General features: G+C 37.9%; 3 protein-coding genes across 5 annotated transcripts in view; all 3 read left to right on the top strand.

The window, feature by feature from the left end:
- LOC121866923 (putative thiamine transporter SLC35F3) overlaps positions 1-7,804 on the top strand; it is an 88,720-nt gene extending 80,916 nt beyond the window's left edge. For all 3 annotated transcript variants that reach the window (XM_042366675.1, XM_042366674.1, XM_042366673.1), the window contains one exon: positions 115-7,804. In XM_042366675.1, coding sequence (XP_042222609.1) covers positions 115-229 — 115 coding nt within the window. In that variant the 3' untranslated portion in view covers positions 230-7,804. The remainder of the gene's footprint in view (positions 1-114) is intronic.
- Positions 7,805-14,943: 7,139 nt separating this feature from the next.
- LOC121866922 (adducin-related protein C1289.14-like) lies at positions 14,944-20,172 on the top strand. Its single transcript, XM_042366672.1, has 7 exons — positions 14,944-15,069; positions 16,070-16,181; positions 16,275-16,428; positions 16,554-16,716; positions 18,947-19,081; positions 19,440-19,549; positions 19,920-20,172. The coding sequence occupies exons 2-7, from the start codon at positions 16,075-16,077 to the stop codon at positions 20,079-20,081; spliced, it is 831 nt and encodes a 276-aa protein (XP_042222606.1). The 5' UTR covers positions 14,944-15,069; positions 16,070-16,074; the 3' UTR covers positions 20,082-20,172.
- Positions 20,173-21,787: 1,615 nt separating this feature from the next.
- The window catches only part of LOC121866920 (solute carrier family 15 member 1-like), a 43,316-nt gene continuing 39,663 nt past the window's right edge, over positions 21,788-25,440 (top strand). The window contains exon 1 of the mRNA XM_042366667.1: positions 21,788-21,823. The gene's annotated coding sequence lies outside the window, so the exon portion shown is untranslated. The remainder of the gene's footprint in view (positions 21,824-25,440) is intronic.

Genomic DNA, 25,440 nt, shown 5'->3' with positions numbered 1-25,440 from the left:
CGGTACACTCACTATTTACAATTTAATCTTTTCTCTAGTAAGTAGTGAAACCACATGTGTATGGTATTACCACTTTGGCTTTGCTTTCCTAATGATTATTCCATTTTCTCTCAGTTGGGGCCGGCATAGAAAACGGAACCAGCCCCGTCAGCAGCCAGAACCCGTCGACTACCGCACTGGTCTCATCTCTCGCTCCCACCTCCGCTCCCCCTCAGGACTAATACGATGATCTGTTTGGCTAAGGAAAATATTATTTACTTTTTTGTATTATTTAGATACAGTATATTAGGACTAATACAATGATCTGATTGGCTAAGGAATACATTAATTACTTTTTTGTGTGATTTAATTAAAGTATGTTAGTTTGTCTTAGTCTGACATCAAATAACTAATATAGTGCTATTATTACAACAGTAGACACAAAAACTAATTGGGTTATGGGTTCAGAACTATGGAAATGTACATCCATTTTCTGTATTTAAAAACAGCTAAAATAATTAATTACAAAGTGATATCTCCGTTACCTGGAGTAATTGGTGCAGAGCTCTTCCAGGATGAGAAATTTCTGGGTAACAAGATAACTCTCAAACCCAGTAAAATCACACATATCCAGAGTTTTTCCGGTTACTGGGAAGTTTCCAGAAATTGTGCTTTATTAACCTTGGAATTTGTTCCCAGAACAAAACATTTTGGAGAGAGATTCTGGAGTTTTCAGAATTACACATTGCACACTTGCTCACAGACCAGGAAAAAAATTGGAGAAATTTAATTTTGGAATTCTAAAAAAAATGTGCTTGATTTTAACCTTTCAATTTACTCCCAGGCCCTGGAAAGAAATTTTTGGGAGAGATTTTCTAGAATTTTCTCAGAAAAGGCACTTCATTTTCAACCTCGGAAACTCGTTCACAGTTTTCTTGGAAAAATTCTGAGCCAATTTCAATTCCGGGTATTGGAGAGTTCCGGCTAACAGGGATTCCAGCCAATGGAGATTATTACACTTCTGTAGTTAACTAAATATGCATAATGATATTGAATAATTGTATACCCCTGGCTAGATTATTTTTGTTAGTGGTGAAATTTTAGATACAGTACGTATATTATTTTCTGATCTGTCAGAATTATATATTTCATAATATTTGAATTATTTTCTTAAATAAGTATTATATAGTGCTGCCCCTATAGTGCATAATCATCTTAAACATATATGCAGTTAAAAGTGAGACATATTAAAATATTTTTGAAAATTGCTTCTGCTAATTAATATGGCTAGAGAATACTGTATGCTAAAATACGTATTGACTTTTTGAGATTATCAGAAATATCAGTCAAAAATTATTTGGCAATATAGAGAACTGCCAAAAGAGATTAAGGATATTATTTTTATAGTCAAATTATCAACCTGACTTTTATATACATTTTGCAATTAACACATTTAGTGGATGTCATGAGGATTAGGAAGGAACCTGTGTTTATTCACCCGATGAATAATACCTTAATGCTAACCCAACCCAACCTCATATTAAACATTACGGTGTTTAATCATCAGGTGAAATAAGCTGGGGTTCCTAAGTTTCCTAGATCCCATTTGGCTACCATATGTCTACCAGTAGAAATATTCTTACATAACAAAATTCACTGAAATGTAATTTCTTTTTTTCTTAATATAATGCACTAAACCTCGACTCGTATCATTATTCAAATTTTCTCTTTTAACAATTTGTGGGAAATAGTATGAATGTTGTTTTAGTTTGAACTCATAAATCATCAGAAATATGACAAATCCTTTTGATTATGCACTGGTAAACCTAGCATCAAATTTCGACTGAATAATACCAGTACATTCCATTACTGTATATGAGGTAAAGATTTTGTTCTTTAATTGTGTTCTGGTTAATGTTGGTTGTTGCCACATAAGGAGAAAGACATTCGGACAGTAACAGCTGGCACAGTATGGTAATTTTTCAGGATATAGTTATGTATGATGAGGATGATTCAATCACTGGTAGTCTTAGAGTATTGCCGATATATCTGTTCTCTCTCTCTCTCTCTCTCTCTCTCTCTCTCTCTCTCTCTCTCTCTCTCTCTCACTCTCTCTCTCTCTCTCTTTTTCATTGTCTAGCAGATATGAGTTAAATCAGCATAACACCAAGGCTACCAGCGAGTAACTCACTCTCTATAACACTACATAATGAACTTTGGAATGTTATGCATGATTACATTAGTGAAAGTATGATTATTCTATTCCATAATTGCTGTTTTCTTATGACTGAGTAAAATTACCTCTCTCTCTGTGTTGCATAGTAAAAGTTTTAACTCTTTTTGGCCAGTTTAACTGTAATTGGTACTTTAGAATCACTTAATGCAAGTCTTATGTTTATAATAAATACAATCACTTCCTACTACTGTAATGACAATTATTTTTGCATATTTTATATTGTATATATATATATATATATGAAAAACTCCATTCATGTGTTCAGTGATGCTGCAGTGATATCATTGACCTCTGGATTCAAACCCTCTTTATCATATCCCATTGTACCATCTTTCACACAATAAACTGCATTGGGTTTGGATGTTTATATTTTAACAAGCATGTTAAGCACACTGAGTCTCGGGGCATTATACCATCCACAGTTTGGCCAGCAGTTCATATGAGATATTATTACAGATATGACATGATATAAGTTCAGCAAGTATTTTATTCCACTAACATTACTCATTCATTACTTTTTATCTATTGAAATAATTAGTATGGACAATGACGTTATATTGTTATAATGTTAATGCATTACTGCACTGAATGCATTAATTGACACAGGTTTTAACCCCCTGTGTATGGGATACCCTACGAGCTGAATAGAATTATCTGGGGCCTCGTTAGCCAATTACCGGTAAATGTTGGAATTACTTTATAAATGAAATCTGTAATGTGAGGAGAGTATTTGCCAACAGCTGCTCTCCTCATGTTACCGATTCATTCATAAAGTGATTCCTATGTTGCCACATGTTCGGAAAGGCCACCGAGGGGTGGAACATTATACCTGTGGGCAACAGTACACGTGTTGGTAATTAACATAGGAATCGACAAAAAAAAACACCTCGAGGTTAAAGCAGATTTTTCTGCACAGATTCACAACGCAGCCCACTTGGCGACCTGACACACATACACAATCTCATGGCCCGCATTAACCTTCAAGGTTTACTGCAGTATAACCCCTCTTATCTCAGTTTTCTATTATATTAATTTTGTACGGATTCATTATCTTTCTTTGTTTTTATCCCCTTGTTCATACGTGATGAGTGACCAAAATTTGTTTACATTAGTCAGGAGCCTATGTTACAGCATATGAAGAATCTTACTCTTTATTTTAGTTACTATTGTACAGTATTTGATCCTCCTCACCATTTGTCAAATGTTGAAAATTTCTTTTGATTCGAATGATGTAAGTAGTACAAGTAATACAATCACGACTTGACTGTCATAAGATACAAGACTATGTAATAACAGAAAGCTGGTGCATAGGGGGCTAGAGAGCCATTATCACACAGACATTATTTGATAAGTTGAACTTAATTCAAGAAAAGTAATCTGAAATTAAAGTACCTGGAATAAAAGCAAATACTGTATAACATTAAATAAGTTTTCTGTTCATAGTATTCATTAAACACATTTCACACATCTAACATAATCTAAATAAAAGTTGATTAGGAACTGTTTCTTTTCTTCTTCTTTTTTATAATTACCCAAAAGGACGGCAGGTGGAATACTTACTACCCACGCCACACACTGAGTGACTCGCGACTCCACTGATCTAACAACCACTTTATATAGGAATTTTTCCCAAGAATATGATATGTACCAGAGCCTCGTTTTACAAGTACGTACAGTATCATGATATGTGTTCAGTGAGGCAGAAATTGGGAAGAATAGCATTAATCCTTACCCTTAACTAGTAACAAAGGATTCCCCACTTCCCCCAAAGGCACAAAAGGAATGCAAAGAACATGAAACTTCCGCTGATGATGGTTGTTGTTTAGGGTTAAGAAACGGATAGGGAGTCTTAACACTATACTGTACTATGTAGTGGAGGCATAAAGAGGTTCTCTGTGCATATAAGTAACCAAAGAAATGTAACATAAGATCCGTAACATAAGATCCGTAACATAACGAAGGAGGTTATCCACTCTCCTATGGCAGTGCCTCCGATGATTCAATGTGACCAATAATCTCTGATATTAAACTGTGTACAATTTTGTTTTAATTTTCAAAGAGCCAAATATCCTGTGGCCAAAACTTTAATACTCTTTACTTGTAGTTCAAAATTAACTGTACTTCCATTAGTGATAATAGTTCTCTGTGTGTGGTAATGGTGTTGATATATTTTTTAAAACTGCATGACAGTAGTACATGTTGTAATATACAGTACATAGTGTAAAGTTAGGTCATTATACAGTTGTTGGACAGTTGGGGTCGAAAGTTCGCTCACTCCCAAACTGAAACAGCATTGACCCTAGATGAGATGAATCAGCACACCTGCACCAGATGACAGTCAGGATACTGTGTGTCACTTTGGAGATTCATTCCCGTGAATTAGTTTCACTACAGGGAACGAACTTTTGTCTGCAACTGTACCTCATATTGTGACCATATTTACTAACTCACTCCTCAATCTGGTATAACCACTAAAATTATAGTGTATTGATGAATAATTATGATAATAAATATATGATCATATGTACAAAGAATACTGTGTAAGATTCTACAGAACTCTTATTATTTTCTTTGCAATTGTTTTACAAACATCTGGGTTAATGTTTATTTCTTAAAGGATTTGTTCCTCAAGACATTCTGAATATTATTTGTAGAGACAGATATATAGTCAATTATAACATTAAGTTCACTAAAAATAATTTCCAGTTTACACAACAGTGAAACCTTCGTCTCATGGACTTTTAATATACTGTAATGGATAAGCTGTTGTCAGTTAGATGGGGTTTCACATGTAACGGACCGAAGATCTAATGGACTTCCCTCTCCATATACTGTACGTAGTCTGTTAGATGGATGTTTTATTGTGCACTTTTTTTAGGGACTGTATATTCATATAGAGTTAACTAAACAAATACTATTACTATTTCATGAAATTCTTATAAATGTTATGTACAGGTATATTTTTTAAATTTATTTTAGTGGTGTTATAAGATGCTTCACTTGTTTACATTTTTCATGCCCAATACAGTACAGTACTTGCTAACAGTGTGCAACAGAGATGTGACCTATCATCCAAGGAGCTAACAGGCTGAACAATGACGAAGAGCATAAAGCAAAATAAAGTAAAAGACGAAAGTAGACACTTGCAGTAAGCACGAGTAATCTTCAACCCAATTTATTTCACCTTAAGCTTAGCAAACCTAACCTACACTCTAACTGTCTCAAGCAACATTTAGGTATTTAATCACCAGATGAAATAAACTAGGGGCTAATCATCATGTAATCTCTTCCACTTTGGTACTTTATAGATTTCTTTTCGTTCTTCAAGACCCATTTCACCCTGGCAGACTCCCTGCAACAAAGATGAACCAATCTACACCTGTATTGATTATATTGATAAAGGAGTAATTATGTTTGAATACTGTAATTTCTTGTCAGACTTAATTTAATAGAATCTCCTCATATCAAATATACTTTTAAATAGTGTTGGTTATTTCTATATGTTAGGTAAAGGTGTTAATTTCATAATGTCATAGTCTGGAAAGTGTATCTTGTAGCATCACTAAAACAAATTGAAGAAAATGTTTCACAAAGAACTTCTACACACAGGCCCTCCAATATCCTCTCTGTCACTTATTGTTCACAGGTACAGTAAATATCGTCAGGTTTAGTAGACTTATATACAATAATTTATTTCCTGAATAGACTTTGTACAGCTGCACTTTAGAATTAGAATTTTATACTTTTTCACCATTTCCAAATCCGTGTTTGTGTGCTATAGTCACTAATATACTGTATACCAGTATATATATATATATATATATATATATATATATATATATATATATATATATATATATATATATATATATATATATATATATATATATATATATATATATATATATATATATATATATATCCCAAACACAGCATTGGTGTTCAGAAAGCTACTGTTATCATACTAAAATGAAGCTTAATGTAGTGAAGGACTGGTTTCTCTTTCTTTCTTTTTTCACAATGGACTGAAAATATCATAGTTATCCACACTGACAAGTAATAGAAAATGTAACCTTAAGATATTAATTATGTTCCATGTAAGAGCCTCTTATAGTTATCCTCAGTCAGTCAAGTTATTAAGGTGATGGGAAGGAATTCAGATATCTATTTTCATATGATTTTAACACAAAGATGAGATATTATTACCCAGTGTGGAAAAATACACAAAGATAGGTAAAAGAGTTTGGTTTACTTTAACTTTATGAGATTTTTAGTGTGACGAATATTGCATAGTAAAATAGTTAGAATAAGAATCCAATACTGCCTCTTAACACGGTTGATATTGTTGATTGATAAAGAATAGATAATTAGAAAATAAATTCCTGAGGTTGTAGTGGAACAAATAATTCCTCACTTTATATCATTCTCGTAAGTGTAATGTTACAAGTGCCGGTTTGATCACTGTATGCATATATACAGTACATATTATGTGAACGTTATGTGGATTAGCCAGATGTGTACAATGTGTATATTGTGATTATTACAGTGTATCTATGTGTATATGGTATGTAAAATTGGTGTATATATGGTGTGTACATACAGTATATGACTTGTTACAAAATATTTGTCAGTATAAAATATACGTATATAATACAAGGCTCCTTCAAGTTCTTTAGGAAACATTTAGTTGTGCATGTTGCACTCAGAAAGTTTATCTGTACATACAGGGGGGTATACTAAATAATCACATTTTTACCACATAGGGAAGAAGGAGCCATATTTAGGATCTCATAATGAGTTATTTTGTAATCTTTACATAGAATTTAGATACAGTTCTTGACATAATATGAGGAGTTTACAATAGCAAGGATGTATCACCTGGTTTCTCAATTTTCAATTTTCTATGTCTGTTTTTAGCATGTTTTCTTTTATTACACTGCCAGGCAATGTGGATACATACACCCCCAGCATGGTGCAGTTCCCATAAGAATAAAAGGGCAGAAAATATACGATATAGCCTAAAAATTGAGTTAAGTTGAGATATTCAAACTTACTCTCTATCTGTTCTATATGCCTTATATAAATGGTTTCCTTATACATATTGTACTGAACATTTTATTTTGTAAAGAATCTGTCCTTGTTGTTGGTGGGTCTTGGCACAGTGTGTGAGTCCGATGTGAGACACGATGTAACTTATGGAGCAGTGGCGGACTGGGTCAAAAATTTATACCGGGAAAACTTGTAAAAGGACCCACTCAAAAGGGTCTAAAAGGGCCCACTTAATCCCAAAACGTAGTCAAAGGAACCATCACTTTGGGTCCCACCGGGAAATTTCTCGGTATCCCGGTGGGCCAGTCCGCCACTGTTATGGAGTATCGTTATGATATATATGTTTTATATTTAGTATTGATGATGTTCATAATAACAAACTGTATACAGTAGAGCTCTCATTTACTGTAAAGATGAGGGATGACTACTTACAGATTATAATTAATGTTTGCAGATAACTGATGCCATGTAATGATCAACTAGAAACACAAGGATGATAAATATAACATGTTGACAAACCCAATGAAAGCTTCAAATCTCTTTAACTCCCTATTTTTTGATGATTACTCCCTTGCTCTTCAAAACAAGGCCATGGCTACAAAAACATGTGTGGATATAAAGTATAGTGACCCCTCGAGAACAGATGTGGGTATATAGTAACCCTTCCAGAAATGAGCTAACAGTAATTTGTTCTAAAAAGTATCGTTATGATTTTGCGTTAGACAATATTATACTGCCAGATTCTGGGGTCACTAATTCTAAGGGGGATAACTTAACTATAGTCTTAATTTTAAAGGTTGCTGCCACCAGACCCCTTCTGGGCAGTATGTAGCTCGTTAGGTAGCGGCCAGAGTGAACGAGGCATTGGGTTAGGTTTTTCATTGACCAGATCGATAAGAGGAAAAAAGGGTGAAACCATAACAGGTCTTAACTAATTTATTCCTTATAACATACTGCATTCCGTTAAAATACAAGTGAGTTGGCCTTCCTCAGAAGAACAACGATGATTCTGGTTAACCGGCTCGACAGCAGACGTCCTACATTAGTTGCGTGTCATCCACATACTTATTGCATAACAATGAGTGACCTCCTTACCTCGGTCATTTCTTCTTACAATAACCCTCAACATGTCAGACTGCTCCACCTGTATGGAATATAGCCCCTTAGGTTATCATACATAGTAGCACCATCTCACCACACCTGTTACACACCACACCTGCAAGTATGGGACTCCTTGTAATTTCTAGATCCACATATCAGGCACCTCGTTTGCACACCGCCCTCGGTGGGTAGAGACGAGGGTTTCACCAAGAGATATACCAGTACTGTTTCTACGCCTGGTATTATAGGTCGCTCCAAGTGACGACCGCGGAGTTTCTCATATTTCATTATGTATTCCTACTCATTTGTGGTGGTATGCCGGGAATCCACAGGTTCACAGTGGCATAGCATAGCTGGAAGTAGTCATCTCACATGGTGGGACGCTCACGGGGGTAATGGCCGCCTTGCTGGTGAGGTCAGAGCGCGCGGGGACCTAAGTTTGATGAGAGAGCGAAGGATTCTGAAGGCCGATGCCCCCCGCTCCTCTCTGTTGAGGCCTACAGTTTCCAATCTTTAATTTTCCCTTTGATTTCTTATGGTTCCCACATGAACACTTTCCCATATATTGTAACCTCATGTCTTATAAATACTTATTTTAATCCTAAATTACACACTAAGGTAAGATTCTGGTTTGCTAGTTCGTGGGTAAATTCATTGGGCTATATCAACAACTCACACCTGTAGGCCGGGCACAAAGGACGCTACCCTGAAACAAAAACCGAATGCCCATCGCGTGGGTATATCCACTTCACTTAAAACTGTAATTAGGGATCCTCCTCTCACACATTGCACCATTTGAACACAGACATAAGATTCTCTGATCACTGTACCTGTTGTGGGTATACGTCACCCGAGGATACGAGGTATATTAAGTTCACACTGATGCATACAAGATATTTCCTTTCAAGTATAGTTTCTGGGTCACTTCCAACACCTCACATAGTTCTGATACATTTATCCTTTTTCCAGATCATTGTTCTCATAAATTTTCATATGATATCTGCGGAAGTTATGTTCGTTACACGTTCACAGACATAAATAGTATGACCTTCAAACCACGGTCTACACTTAGCCCTAAAGTACACTAGTCCGGATCAACTGAACTTTCCCAATAATCTTATCTAGATACTTTGAGTTCTCCTTAATGCTATGAATACATACAATTAATATTATATAACCGTACCTGGGTACAATTCAACAAATGATTCAGTAGCATTGAGTAGGTGAGTTATCCTTTAACATTGTTTCCCGTTCTCTGAGCTCCTACAAGCGCGGTGGATTTGAATGTTATGTTGCGTAATATGAATTAGAGGGGGTTTTAGGAATGACTATGATGTGCGCAGTACAATATGACACAATGGACGGAGGATTTTGACAACTCTACCAAGACAACATGAGTTACAGTGTTAATTTTGAAATATATCGAACTTCTACATAAAGATACTTTTTGGAGCAAGTTACATGTACAGTACTTATATAAGAGCTGCTGCACAAAACTTGCTATTTTTATTTTTTTTTAAATCCAGTATGATTTGGCACATGTTATATCAGTTTTATGCATAATATAAATACTAATTAATAAAGAGAAAGAAAACCATATGTTGGGCAAGTCGAATCATAATATTGAACAGTGGAACAAGTAACAGGAGTTATTTGGATTTTTTTTTTAGACTATGTTGTATTTTCAGTAACTGGAATACAAAAAAGTATATTTTAAATCCATTCATTAATCTTCTATACAATAAACGGCTATAACTTGAAGCTAAACAATCTTTACATATCTTAAATAGGGGTGGATCCAGAAATATTCAAAGGGGGTCCAAGAAGTTGTGGGTGGGGGAACATGGCGAGCACAGTGAGCCCACCCAGCTGGGGGGACCAATATATTATCAATTGAATTTTGGTCAATACAAACTACATTACAAAAATGGCCGAGTACAATACTGCATTAAAAGAAAAGTATTGGAATTTTCTGGTGAAAAGGGGGGGTGGGGTCCGGACCCTCAGGACCCTCCTGTGGATCCGCCCTTGTTAAAAAAACACTTGTTTCACATGAAGTGTTTGTACTTTTATCAGGTGATAAATGAGGAATCTTTAAAAAATCTCTTGAAGATTTTCTTGATAAGTGAGGGTGAGGCGAGTACAGTAGTTATTGGTAAGACTATTATGATGGAGAGAGCAAGACCAGAGATGAGGCCAATAAGTGAGGACATGAGCGGAGAAACATTGAACTGCTGGGACGTATCATCAAGGTAAGGAACATAAACTTAGTAAGTAAATAAGAAACTCATATAATAGGTATTTGACGGGTCCCTGTACACTTGTAATGATTAATCATATAATTACTTCTTGTTATGCTTATATTGTTTTATACTGTACAGCACTTTGTTCTACTTATATTAAAAATTGGGAATAGTATGATTGGTATCCAGTTACAACATTTATTCTGACCATTTCCTATATTTCCTGTAAGTAGAAAAAGGGAAATAACTATATTTTTAATGATTGCAGGTACACAAGGACCTTTATAACACTACAGAGGTGAGTTACCTGAAGTTAGTATAAAAGATTACCTGGGTGGAATGGGAAAGAATCATTAAACTTTTACTTTCATCCGTAACAGCACAATTTGTATTATATAAATATTTACCCAAATGTGTATTACCCATATATTCACCAAGTCATTCATCCATGAGTATGAATCAATTGGTGAGTTGACATATCCTCTGGGGAGCAGGCGAAGTCAAGCTTGGTCAGCACATTTCAACAACAACAACCTGACGCGTATCCTGTAAGGCCCGCCTGACAACTCCCTCTCCCTGGTGAGAGAGAGACTATCATATCACCTGTTACCCAGTGAACATCTCACTAAGTGCTCTCTTATACAGGTGTACTAAGACATTTCCCTAAGCAGAGAAGGTACAATATACTCTCAACTGAACTCAGTACATGTGAAACTATATTTTACTACAATAAAGCAAAACCAACAAAGTGTTTACTTCAGCCCTGCCACTTATCAAATCAAGAACTAATACTGTATATATATATATATATATATATATATATATATATATATATATATATATATATATATATATATATATATATATATATATATATATATATATATATATATACACACACGTTGTACCCCACTTAACGCGTCAATTGAACCCAGAGGGTTCGTTAAGTGTTCCGAAAAGTGAACAACAGAACATATGGGATTAATTCCAATAGAAACCGGCCCGACCCCCAAACTCCACTTTTTGAAGGCACATACCTATGTTGTAGTAAAAATAACATCTTAATTTTATGATGGTACATGCACACAATTAATACTTAAGAGAAATAGAGAAATACAGTCGCCAAGTTAATGTCCATTCAAATAATGGACTCAACTCCCTCCCCCTCTCACACTACACTGCCGGCTCTTCCCTCTCAGAGAAATTTTTGGGGGAAAACCACTAAATTTTAATAAATAATACCTCAAACTAAAGTTAGGATAATACAATTGACATTGCTGGATTCCTTGTAAGACCAGGAATATTTTGAATATAAATGTCATATATTTTGCACAAAAGATAACATAGTTACCTAGAGAAAAATTTTTATCTAAAATTTGTATGTTTAATGCAAAATATATGATGTTTATATTCAAAATGATCACCAAATTATAAGAATTCCAGCAATGTAAATTATATTCTGACCGGGTAATTTGTATGAATTTTATGAGCTAAAACAAATATCTTCAGTTAATAAAAAAAATAATAATCTTCACGACACTATCTGTCAATCAAAGTACCCCACCTTGCCTCCCCCCCTCTTCCAACCACGCGGTCAGTCCCAACCCTCCCCCCCACCCCCCACCAATCCTCCCTTCCAGAGTTTTTAACATTTAGTATTAAATAATACCTCAGATTAAAGTTAGGATAATATAATTGACATTGCTGGATTCCTTGTAAGACCAGGAATATTTTGAATATAAATGTCATATATTTTGCACAAAAGATAACATAGTTAATTTGAGAAAATTTTTTATCTAAAATTTGTATGTCTAATGCAAAATATATGATGTTTATATTCAAAATGATCATCAAATTATAAGAATTCCAGCAATGTAAATTATATTCAGACCGGGTAATTTGTATGAATTTTATGAGCTAAAACAGGCAGTCAGGCAGGGTGGCGGGTGGGGGCAAATCTAAAAATAGCGTCTCGAGCGGACACTCACCGCGTATATGTGGAAAAAATCCGTGTTAAGTGAAAGTTCAGCTCTGGCGAGGCACAATATGATAAAAGCAGCGTTAAGTGAAACCGCGTTAGGTGAATAAATATATATATATATATATATATATATATATATATATATATATATATATATATGTATATATTGTGTGACCAACACACATCCTCTTCACCACTGATCGGCTAGCTGCTTGGGCGATCACGTCTCTGTTACGCACTGTTGGCAAGTACTGGGCATGCACTGAGTCATCATCAGCCCTTCCTTGACGTCTACAAATTTATCTCAGATACAGTGTGTGGGTTATTTGAATACCCCACCAGCTGCCCGGGGTCGGTGGCTACCTAACAGTTAGCTGTGTTGGACGATGTCGCTGATTCGGCAGGATTGAACTGCCCCAGTCTGCATCGTGGGAAATAGACCCCAGACTCTCGCCACGTGTCAGACTTCAATCGACCATAACAGCGGTCTTCATTTGTTGAGACGCCAGTGTTCTACCCTGGGACACGCCTTGAAGTTATATGGTCCACAGTATTTAGTTATAGATGATTGGGTATAATTATCTGGAATATAATTATCCCATGTTGGGTAGTGAACCCATGAATTGTTAGTACCAGTATAACGTGTTGTGTTGTGAGTGCATCCTCCATATGTACTAACACCAGTTCTAGTGAAGGTACCATATGTAAGTTTGTCATGTATATAGTCTTTGTAATGTACCACCAGTAGGCTAATGTTGTAAGAAGCCAGAGTATCTAAGTGGAATTGCAGTTGAGTAAAGCCGAGATTTGAACCTTGTAGCTGTATGTTGATGACATCTTTTACCTAATTTAATTTCATTTAATAAACCATTTCTTAGAGTATATTAAGGGAATCATTTTCTCCCAGTATCCACCTTTATTTTGTCCAATGGCTTGATACCAGAATTACAGTACCCATGTGCCTACCCTCGCCATGCTACCAAAGGTCAGAGGTTATGAAGTCGCTATGAAATGAAGTATTTAGACAACAAATGAAGGAACTATGACAAAGAGAGAAGTATGAAATGAGAATATAAGGGGAGAGAAGAAAATCCCCGCCCTTATAATGGTGGCAGCGTGTTCCCCGCCCTTATACTGTTCTGCTCATCGTTTGACCCAACCCACGCCTTGGATTTCTGGATTTTCTTCTTAATTCTGTCGACTGCCGCATGGTTCATGTGTAGGGATCCCCTCGTATTCCTAGAGGCACTGGGTTTGGTCTTGGGTATATATTTATCGATCAAATGGGTCACTTTACTAGTTATGATATTCAGCGTAGTATCTGCGTTCTTGTACCTTAATGAGTCAGGCCAGGTGATACCCCTCATCTCTTCCCTCATCCCGTTGTAATTTCCCTTGTAATATTTGCACCTTGGCCTGGCCTTATCCTGAACTAGGTAACAGTTAAATCTGAATGACAACACTGTATGGTGACTGGTGCCAACTGGGGCAAGGTGTTCCAGTTTGGCCACCATACCCTCCTCGTTTGTTATGATGAGGTCAAGTGGCTTGGGTGTTTGCTCCCCTCTGTAATGTGTCGGGTCTCTAACATGTTGGAACAGAAAATTATCTCTTAGAGTTTCTACAAAAAGAGTAGCAGGGTTATTTAAGTCATTCGGGGTGGACTCGTTTCTCCAGTCGATGTCGCCATAGTTAAAGTCCCCCATGATAAGGTGGCTAGGGTTGAGCATCGCCGCGTTGTTTATTAAGGTTCTTAAGTTTCTTTGATTTAGTGGGCCACAGTTTGGGGATCTGTAGATACACCCGACGATAAGTAAGTCCCCTCCCTTTAATTTTATTTTACACCACTTGGACTCTTCAAAAACATCCTCTCCCTGTACCCTCGTCTGGCTGGCTCTAAGGTCTTGCCTAGCATAGGTAACCACACCCCTCCTGCAAGTTTCTTGAGAAAGGTTCGAAATGAGTCATATCCAGCAATACTGAACTCAAATAGCATTAACATGCAATTTTAAATGTTCTATGCATCATGAAGTGTATATAGTATGATAAAATGTCAGTTTATATTGATAATTAAACAAATTGAAAATGAGAGAGTGTCTGAAATATTTTACAGGACAAAAAAAGTAATTCAAATTACTTCGTTTTCCTGGTCGGAAATACAGAATGAAACATGTAAAAAATACTGAATTATTTTTGCCCACAAGTGTACACTTTCTAGCAAATGTTCTGTAAAAAAACAAAAAATACTACATAATTATTAAATACAATACAGAAAAACTGTGAAGGTAAAACAAGAGGACGAAATATGGCAACAGTTGTACAGTACAGTATATTTGGCAGGTGAAGCAGCTCCAACCTTGGCTCAGTCAACTGTCAGACGTGAAGGAGGAGAGTGGCTGGTAGTTCCTGCTGGCAGTGTATACGTGTGTGGCACCAGGTGTTCAGACTTCATTAAGCGATTATAGAATTACACCAACCAGGTAATATATGACTAATTTCTACACATATTTCTCTGCTTTGATACTCGAGTAGAATATTGCTTAGCTGTAAACTGTTGATGGTCGGGGTTCCTTATTAGTGTTGTCTTGCAAGTGCCGGAAAGTCTGTGGGGTACGGGTTATTTGGTTCACACTCAGGATGGGATGGAGAAAGGAAACTTACAATGTGCTCTCTGTATACTTATTGTGAGATATTGTATTGGATGTACAGTGCAGCTTGGTGCTGGGTAGTGGCAGCGTGGTTACAAGCGTGACACAGGTCTGCAGCCTTCATCTACTGTAGTATGCAAATAATTAACATAGATAGATATTACTTATTACCTGGGGATATAATAGTATTTTTCATTGTTCAACTCGCTTCTTCCATACAGTGACTGACCACTGGTTTGGCTTGATATAAAATTGTATTGTGTTGATCTCTATTGCATTTAATTGACATCATAATTCGTGAAAGCCAATTTATCATCATCATCTGCCTTTTCCTTAGATAGTTGCCGAGTGTCTCCTCCAGGATGTTTGTGTTTATTAAAGTATTTAGGGAGTTACACAAGTTGTTCTTTATAAACGGGTTCTGTATACTTATAATGTTGTTGATGAATCGTTTCTAAATACTTCGATTCTTTGCCGTTTAACTTTGTTCTTCGTGATTATACATACATACCCCGCGTAGTAAGTGGACGTACCCATTAATAAGAAAATTATGTAATATATATATCCCAAGGAGATCATTATCTTGTGACCGTAACAACGACACAAGTAGAGTAGGTGATAAATCTAATGAAGATAGTTGTGATCGCCTGTCACTCTGTAATTGGGTCCAAGGTCGCGATAACTCGCCTACCTTCCATATTGCACTTGGTTTATTCTTCTCTTGATATATCCTGCTGTATGTGTGTTGAGTAAATTAAGGTGAAGATGATTGCAAGAGGAGATATTAAATTTGTGGATGTCTGTAAGTGTAGTTAAATATTTATCTTTGCAGGTGATATGTGGACTCGTGCAGCCATCAGACAGGGCCGGTCCCTGGGTAGGTCCTTTGCTTCTGTCTATCCCAGACCCTACACAGTTCCTGAGGGGCCCTGGGGCACTAACAGGTAAGACTCTGTGTCTTGTATTCGAGGATAGTTTTAAGGGGTGTATGATTGGTGTATCCTGTAGTGTGTTGTAACCAATGGTGTGCGTTACAGGGCGATGCGGCTGGAGTTGGCTGCAGCTTACCGAGGGCTGGACCTGCTGGGCCTTAATGAGGGTGTGTGTAACCACCTGACCGTGATGGCACCCAGAGCTGACGGCCAGGAAGACACCATGCTCGTGGTCAACTATAAACTACATTGGAGTGAGGTGAGCCATACACCTGCTCTGATGATCGCTCAGTCACACCATTCATCATCAGTTACCAGCATCACTGTTGATAAGTTGATTACTGGCATTATCTGACTCACTGATGCACCATCCCCTCCTGACAGGTGACAGCAAGCAACCTGCTGGGTGTAGATGAGTCAGCACAGACGGTGGAGGGAGAAGGCACTGCTGACATTACTGCCTCATGTATTCATCTGGGTATCCGCCTTGTCCGTCCCGATGCTAAGGTCATCATGCACACCCACCAGCCTCACGCCACAGCTATCGGTAATTACCATGTGCCTCGTTAGTGTGTTCACGAGTCTGTCAATATCCACATGACCATAACCTGTCATGCATGGCGTCTAGGGCAAGCCTCCTCCCACCATGAAATACTCGTCTTTATATATTCCTGACACTTTATTACCGCATCATGTATATTCATTACCAAGACTGTCTAGAACGACATATGAATCTGTCTCAGGAAGGTTGGAAGTTTAGGACCCCGGGTTAACATGACACTTGGAGCTCCTTTCCACCTTCTTCCTTGTTGATATCTGGCTTCTGATTCACTGATCACTCAAAACAGGCATCACGTTTTGAAGTTAGGTTTGATCTGTAAACCCACCTCATAACAGAACTAGTAAAGAGCAACTTGGTTCCCTTACAATTGCGTCTATGGGATTTCCTTAGAGCTTGGCTGGAGTAAGGAGCTATTTACTGTGAACCTGGTTTAAGATATTGTCAAAATTTGGTGCAACTTGTGGAGTAAAGTAAGTGAGATGTGTGGTATTATTCTTCGTCCCACTCTCTTTTACTTACTTTACTTTTATCCTCTTCACCACTGATCGGCTCGTTAGCTGCTTGGCCGATTGGTCACATCTCTGTTACGCACTGTTGGCAAGTACTGGGCATGCACCGGCTCCTGAATGTACCTGAACCTGCTGCAGTGTTGGTCAAGACTGGTCTTGAAACAGCTCACACTCGGTGCCGTCACAACACTTTGTGGTATATTGTTCCAAGAGTTCACAACTCTCACTCCGAAAAAGTTTGCCCTCACAGTTTTCTGGACTTGCGGCTTCTTCAATCTTGACCTGTGACCCCTTGTGGGGCGAGCGTCCGCCAGCTACTCGACTGAGTAGTGCCCCTTGAGATGCTTATACACCTCTTTTAGGTCGCTCCTTGCCCGTTTGTAGTTTAAGCTAGGCAAGTTCAGGTGCTCTAATCTCTCAGGGTAGTTGAGGTGCCGAAGTGCAGGCACCAGTCTGGTAGACTTCCTTTGAACATTTTCAACCAACTGACATATCTCGGGGACCAGACGGGGTGACAGTACTTCAGATGGGGGAAGCACTTCACTCTTGAAGATCGTTACGAGGGACGGACCGTCTAGATATCTGAACGACCTTCTTATAAGACCCAATAATAGATTTGCCTGGTTCACCTTCTTCTCGCTATGGCCCGAGAACTTCAGCTCATTGTCAACATACACACCTAGGTCCTTCTCACATGCAGTCTCAGATACTGCAGTTTCTTCATCCCGTTGGGACAGACGATACGCCTCCTTACCGTTGGTGCGCCCCAGGTGCATCCTCTTACACTTCGTGACATTGAATCTCAGCAGCCATTTCTTCGACCATTCTTGGAGTTCACAGAGATCCTTCTGGAGCTCTTCACAGTCCGCTTGCTTCTTGATTTCCCGAAATAGCTTGGCGTCATCGACAAATTTGCATGGAGGAGTGTACAACGTCAGGCATGTCATTTATGAAACAAACAAACAGCGCCTCAGGACAAACCAAAAACACATCTAGGCATCAATTATTGTCATGGCCTGGAAAGGTACTGCCAGTGTAACTTAAAATAAATCTCTGGATGTTCATAATATTTACGAGTTACTCCCACTATCTCTATAATATAATAAGATTTTATGATCAAGCTCTCATTTATTCGTCCATATGAAGTGGTATTGCGTTTTAACCCTTTGAGTCGTGGAGGAATAAACCATCGTCCTCAAAAAGTTAAACCATTGTCCTCAAAAAGTTAAACCATCGTCCTCAAAGGGTTAAATAATCGTCCTCAAAAGGTTAAACCATCGTCCTCAAAAAGTTAAACCATCGTCCTCAAAGGGTTAAATAATCGTCCTCAAAAGGTTAAATAATCGTCCTCAAAAGGTTAAATCATCGTCCTCAAAAAGTTAAACCATCGTCCTCAAAAAGTTAAACCATCGTCCTCAAAGGGTTAAATAATCGTCCTCAAAAGGTTAAATCATCGTCCTCAAAGGGTTAAATAATCGTCCTCAAAAGGTTAAATCATCGTCCTCAAAAAGTTAAACCATCGTCCTCAAAGGGTTAAATAATCGTCCTCAAAAGGTTAAATCATCGTCCTCAAAAAGTTAAACCATCGTCCTCAAAGGGTTAAATAATCGTCCTCAAAAGGTTAAATCATCGTCCTCAGAGGGTTAATCTATCAAATGCATCCTGGCTGAAGTATTTGGTATATCTAACACATTTTGTATCTACAGCTTGCATGAAGGATCCGACACTGTTGATGGTCCACCAAAACTCTGCCAGATTCTACCAGCGAGTTGCTTATGATCAGGATTACAGCGGCCTTGCCCTTGCTATTGCGGAAGGCAAGAGGCTAGGGCAAGCGTTGGGTAAGTAAGGAATATGGTGTTTCTATTGAGTAACTAAGCGCAGTGGGGTCCTTCTGTTGGGCAATCAGAAAGGATAAGTTAGGTTAGGTAAAGTAAGGTTAGGTTAGGTTAAGGCAATAGGAGACATTAACCCTTAACTCCAAGTAAAGTTAGGATGGATAATGTATACTTTGGATATAATCATTAACCCAAATACACCACCAACCAATACCTTCGTTGGGTCATTTTCATTACAAGTATTATAATGACGTTTAAATATTAATCCCATTTGCTTTATATATCATCTGATTCTTCATGTTTGTATTCAATCCTTTATATTTTGTTTCACGTCAGTATTAAATCTGTGTTTTTTCCTCAGGTGATAAAGACATCTTGTTTATGGGTAACCACGGCGTGTTGAGTGTAGCTCCCACCGTCAGCTTGGCCTTCGATCATCTGTACTACCTGGAGCGAGCGGCCCAGTTACAGGTGGGTGGCCATTTCATTATCAAGGATACAGGTGGATATTTTGACTTGCATATTAAACCTGACTCAGATGGTGGTGGTAAGGACACATACGGAATAAGCCAACCACTGATATGTGTCCCCTTGTTCTTAGTTTAACTCCTTGAGGACGATGGTTTAAGTTATAAGCCTTCGAGGACGATGGATTAAGTTATAACCGTTTGAGGACAATGGTTTAAACTTTGAACTGTACAGGACAAGGAATTCCGTAGCCTGTAACTCATGGTTCATTTATCAATTAGACTCATTAAAATGTCCCTATTATATGGTTATCATCTTGACAATACTGTATGTTCCTTGACTTGCCCTGATCTAAGACATTGTGCCTCAACAGACTCTGGTGGTCTCCATGCAAAAAGAAATAGCTCTGATACCTGATAGTGAGTGTCGCAATACATCTGATTCTTTATGGAAGGATATCAACAAATATGCAGAAGCTCATTTCTTCTCCATGTACAGAAGACTCCGCCGATCTCAACCAGAATTTGAAGGGTAACTTTAAACTCGCAGGGCTGATGAAGGGATTCTTGCTCCCATGTTTGATGTACCATGATTGTATTAAACTTATAATAAAATATAATCATCCATCCACAATTTTGTAACTCTATTCCATATATATATATATATATATATATATATATATATATATATATATATATATATATATATATATATATATATATATATATATATGAATTTGAGTAATGGTATGTACAAACTGGATAATTTCGTAATTAAGAAGATTTGTAACCAGGTGAGAAGGTTGTGTCATATTACCCTCTGACCTGACTACGGACTGCTGCTGTGCACTTTTATTCTTTTTACAGGACTAAGACTTATATAACTCCTACCGTAAACACTATTGTAATGTATGAATCTTGACGAACTCTCATCATTGCGCTAAGTAATAACGTGATCTGAAGGGCTGTTACATGATGTCCAGTACCTTCAAGCTGGCTACCCTTCCTTCCTTCAGTGGTTTTTGATGTTTGTTCACCTTTATGAGTGGTCCTCAGTGGGTTGGGCCTTAACATGTGGTGAGGAAAAATTCCACATCACAGGATAATAATAAAAGTAATAATAATGATGCAAGGGCGGATCCAGGGGCGTCCTAGTGGTCCGGACCCCTTTTCACCAGAAAATTCCAGTACTTTTTCTTTAATGCAGTATTGTACTCAGGCATTTTTGCACAGTAAAATGTATTTACTATTGACTTCAGAATATCCCCTAATATCAAGTGCGCATAGCTTTAAAACGGCTTCAAAATGTACATTATACTGGTCAGATTTAAAAAAAAAATCGGGGTGGGGGGGGGGAATACAACGTCCCCCCAAAGCCCCTCCAGCTGGGTGGACTCGTTGCGCTCGCCATGTTCCCCCACCACAACTTCTTGGGGGCCCCCCCCCCCCTTTTGATATTCCTGGATCCGCCCCTGTGATAATAATAAAAACAAATAATGGTAAAGTATAGGTCTTAAGATACCCCCTTGTGGGAGTCCATACGACATCGACAAGGAGAGTGCTGACTTGACATTATCACTGACATTTCGTTTCCTGGGACGCACAACCTTTAAACTAGACGGCTATAGACGGAAGAGAATCGACCAGTGGCGAAGAGGATAAAATAACAAATTATATGTCAATATATTTCAATATCTCACGTTACATTCAATGGTTTAGTGTATCAAAGGTCCATTTTAAATTTAAATTAGCCATTTCTGGATAATTGCCGTAAGCTGTTTGGGTCTATTTTTAGTCAGTGAGGTTAATTAAAGTCAATTGAATGGAAGCTGATGTTTTTTTTCTTCATTTTAGATGAATAATACAAATTAATACATAGAAAAATTGCCGTATATGAAAATAAACAATTCAGTATTTTGATGTTTTGCAAGGTACTATACACACACAAGAAAATTATTAAAGTTATTCCTAAAAAGAATAAGAAAACGAATTTAGGAAAAATCCATAGAAAATGTAATTCCATTTTTCTCTTTATTTAATTTATATATTTAATATCATGATAGTATAGGAGACTCATATATTTGTAAATATGAACGACTGGCCTATTGCTTATAAAATATAACTTTACTCCAACTATTTTCGATATTCTAAACGAAGCGCAATGTACTGTTCACATGTTGCCAATATGAGTCATAGGTAATCACATGATCTTCAGCTGTTGTTCACTGACGCGTTGAGGTGAGGAACCAGTGACAGATCGCTCATGGGTGTAATCCAAGTACGTTTATAGATTTTATAGATTTATTTAAGTGTTATAATACAGTTAGTGTTCATTATAAGGATAAGTTGAACGATCTTAACTTAAAATTCATGACATTTATTCGCTGGAAGGAGAAACATTACCAGTGAAAGAGCTGTTTGAGAAGACCAGGGAAACGTTATGTTGTCATTAACTATCTTTTCTTGTGTATCAACTGTTGTAAGCATAAGACTCATTGAATTAGTCATTATGGCATTTTACAAAAATCCAGGTGTATGTGAATGTTGCAAATGGGAGCTAATGATAGGAACATATCATGTGCACTTATTTTCCTAGAGATGGACTATTTATTATACAATTCGCCTTGGGGAACGGTACTCAAATACGTGTTAACTATTATGTTATTCAGCTTAATTTCATTGTCATATCTAGCCAACTGTCGTTGAAGGTGTGAAATATTATGAATGTGGGTATAATTTTACGTATTAACGAACAAGAGGCATTAAAATGTCATACACATTCAATTCTGAGCATTGAAATCCCCAGCTTGTGACGCAATATGTAATTCCCGTTAGCCATCGTGATTAGGGTCACATGACTACTGTTCTGAAGGTAAAAGTCGTTATATTTACTCGTGAAAACAAGAGCGTAGGACAGTGCCTCAACAAGCTGCTTATTTTATGACTGTATACCACATGACTACCGGTACAAGAAGCAGGTCTTTAGAGTGACAGATTTTGTGTGTCTAGAAACCTCGTCCAAGATCTGTAGGCTTAATTTTGCAATTAGGTTTGTGCGTAACGACAGGGTTCACAATTTGTAACCACCTAACCGACTGTAAGGTAGAATACGCGTAATTTGCTGTGACCTTACAAACTGATGCATCTGTAAAAACTTCTACCAAAGAAATATATCTTGAGAGAATAACTTTTATGGAAATAGATTAGTTTAAATATTATAAGTGACCTATCAGAACGTCGGAGATAATAGGCTTGACTTCATTTCCTAAACAAATACCAGAGCACATCCTTTGCACAGCATGGATAAGCTCCTTGACTGACGATACAGATACATCTTAAGTTAGTTTATGATAGAATAAACTTGATTTACCCTGTAGTAACCAAATTGCTTCTCCAGTACTTGGGTAGTTTGTCGTACATATGATTCAGGCACCCAAGCCACTTGGCAGTAATCCACGTTTAATAAATTTAGACTGGGTGTGTGTGTGTTCAACAATGCAACACATTCACTCGCCAAAACTCGCCAACACGCACCAACACACCAAAAACACTCGCCAACACATCACCACCGCCAAGCACTTGCCTGTTGAAACGCTGTCACCTCTCCTGAACCACGAACCCCTAGATTCAGACTCGTGATTCCGAAGCATTTATGGAAAAAATAATGTATCAGAGTACTGCTGCGGGTTTACGAGTTTTAATCTCGGGGTTCGTGGAGCAACAGGACTTTTGTGGGTGACTACGAGGGTGTGTGTGTGTGTCAAGTAAGTAGTTTCTCCCGTGTAAACCTAGAATATTTAGTTTCTTGCCTAACTTATACTACAGACGGGCAAGGTTAGACTTAATTGATGTGTATAAGCATCTCAAGGGGCACTACTCAGTTGAGTGTCCTTACCTGGAGCTGGCAAACGCTCGCCCCACAAGGGGTCGCAGCCCAAGGTTTGAAGTAGCCGCAGGTCCAGACAACTGTGAGAGCAAACTTTTCTGAGTAAGAGTTGTAAACTTTTGGAACAATCTGCCAGAAAGTGTGGTGACGGCACCGAGTGTGAGCTGTTTCAAGACAGGACTTGACAAACACTGGAGCAGGTTCAGGTACATTCAGGAGCCGGTGCATGCCCAGTACTTGCCAACAGTGTGTAACAGAGACGTGACCGATCGGCCAAACGGCTAACGAGCTGATATTTAGTGAAGAGGGTAAAAGAAAAGGAAAAGTAACAGAGACGTGACCGATCGCCCAAGCGGCTAACGAGCCGATCAATGGTGAAGAGGATAAAAGTAAAAAAGTAAAAAAAAAAAGTATTTTGGTTAAGAGATGGTGATAAAGATAAATTTTGCTTATCTGGAGGTAGTGGATGTCCAGTACTTGCCAACAGTGCGTAACAAAGACGTGTCTGACAACCCAAGGCCAGTCACTGGCAAATAGGATAAAATGATGTAAAATGTTAGGTATCAAAATGCATCTTTAAACATGATGATCGCAAATATAAGAAGGATGTGTCAAGTTGGGATTGTTTCGTCCAGATAATTCAGCATTTACTGTATCAATATCGTAATTATTTTAATTTAAATGAGAATATAATATACTTGTCGATAGAACGTAATCATTTTATATTAGACGCTGCCACTTGCACTATCAAGGACTGTCACGATGTTAAATGCAACGCAGTACAAGTGTCTGCTTATTATCGCAATAACAAGGAACTGAACGACTACACACACATATACAGTATTTCTCTCCATTTTTAATTATTTCATTCTTGCAAGTCTCACACATGTCGGAGATAAAGGATAATTAGCTTCACTACTTCTCTAATCTCAGTGTTCTGCGCCCCCTCCTTGTATGCTTCAGCCGTTGTTTACGTGACTAATTAACCTGTGAGATGCAGCCACTCCTCGTATGCTCGCTACCAATCGCTGCATCTCCTTGTGTCTCGGTTTTATTCGATTATTGTATCTCCTTTGCTTTATTCTTTGTGTTTGTATTGCCACTACTTAGTTCTTTGTTGTCCATACGTCACATATGATTTAAATACCCTAACGCTACATGGGAGGGGTTAGGTTAAGTGAGATTAGGTTAGGTTACTTTAGTGTAGATTAGTTTTGGTAAATTACGTTTGTTTAGGTTAGGTTAGAGAAGGTTTAACATAACGTTAAGTTAGATTAGGTTAGCATTAGACTAGGTTAGGGCAAGTTAGGTTGAGTTATGTTAGATAAGGTTATGGTAGCGTTACGTTAGGTAAGGTTAACATTAGAATAGGTTAGGCTAAGTTACCGTCAGGGTGTATTACCTGCCCGTGTCCGTGTATAGTGTGTATTACCTGCCTGTGTCCGTGTATAAGTGTGTATTACCTGCCCGTGTCCGTGTATAGTGTGTATTACCTGCCTGTGTCCGTGTATAGTGTGTGTGTATTACCTGCCTGTGTCCGTGTATAAGTGTGTATTACCTGCACCTGTCCACACCTGCCTGTGTCCGTGTATAGTGTGTATTACCTGCCTGTGTCCGTGTATAGTGTGTATTACCTGCCTGTGTCGGTGTATAGTGTGTATTACCTGCCTGTGTCCGTGTATAGTGTGTATTACCTGCCTGTGTCCCTGCCTGTGTCCGTGTATAGTGTGTATTACCTGCCTGTGTCGTGTATAGTGTGTATTACCTGCCTGTGTCCGTGTATAGTGTGTATTACCCGTGCCTGTGTCCTGTATAGTGTGTATTGTATAGTGTGTATTACCTGCCTGTGTCGGTGTATAGTGTGTATTACCTGCCTGTGTCCGTGTATAGTGTGTATTACCTGCCTGTGTCGGTGTATAAGTGTGTATTACCTGCCTGTGTCCGTGTATAGTGTGTATTACCTGCCTGTGTCGGTGTATAGTGTGTATTACCTGCCTGTGTCCGTGTAT

The sequence above is a fragment of the Homarus americanus genome, unplaced genomic scaffold (assembly GCF_018991925.1).
Source record: "Homarus americanus isolate GMGI-L3 unplaced genomic scaffold, GMGI_Hamer_2.0 scaffold850, whole genome shotgun sequence".
Lineage (NCBI taxonomy): Eukaryota > Metazoa > Arthropoda > Malacostraca > Decapoda > Nephropidae > Homarus > Homarus americanus.
This window is presented reverse-complemented; position numbering and strand designations above follow the sequence as displayed.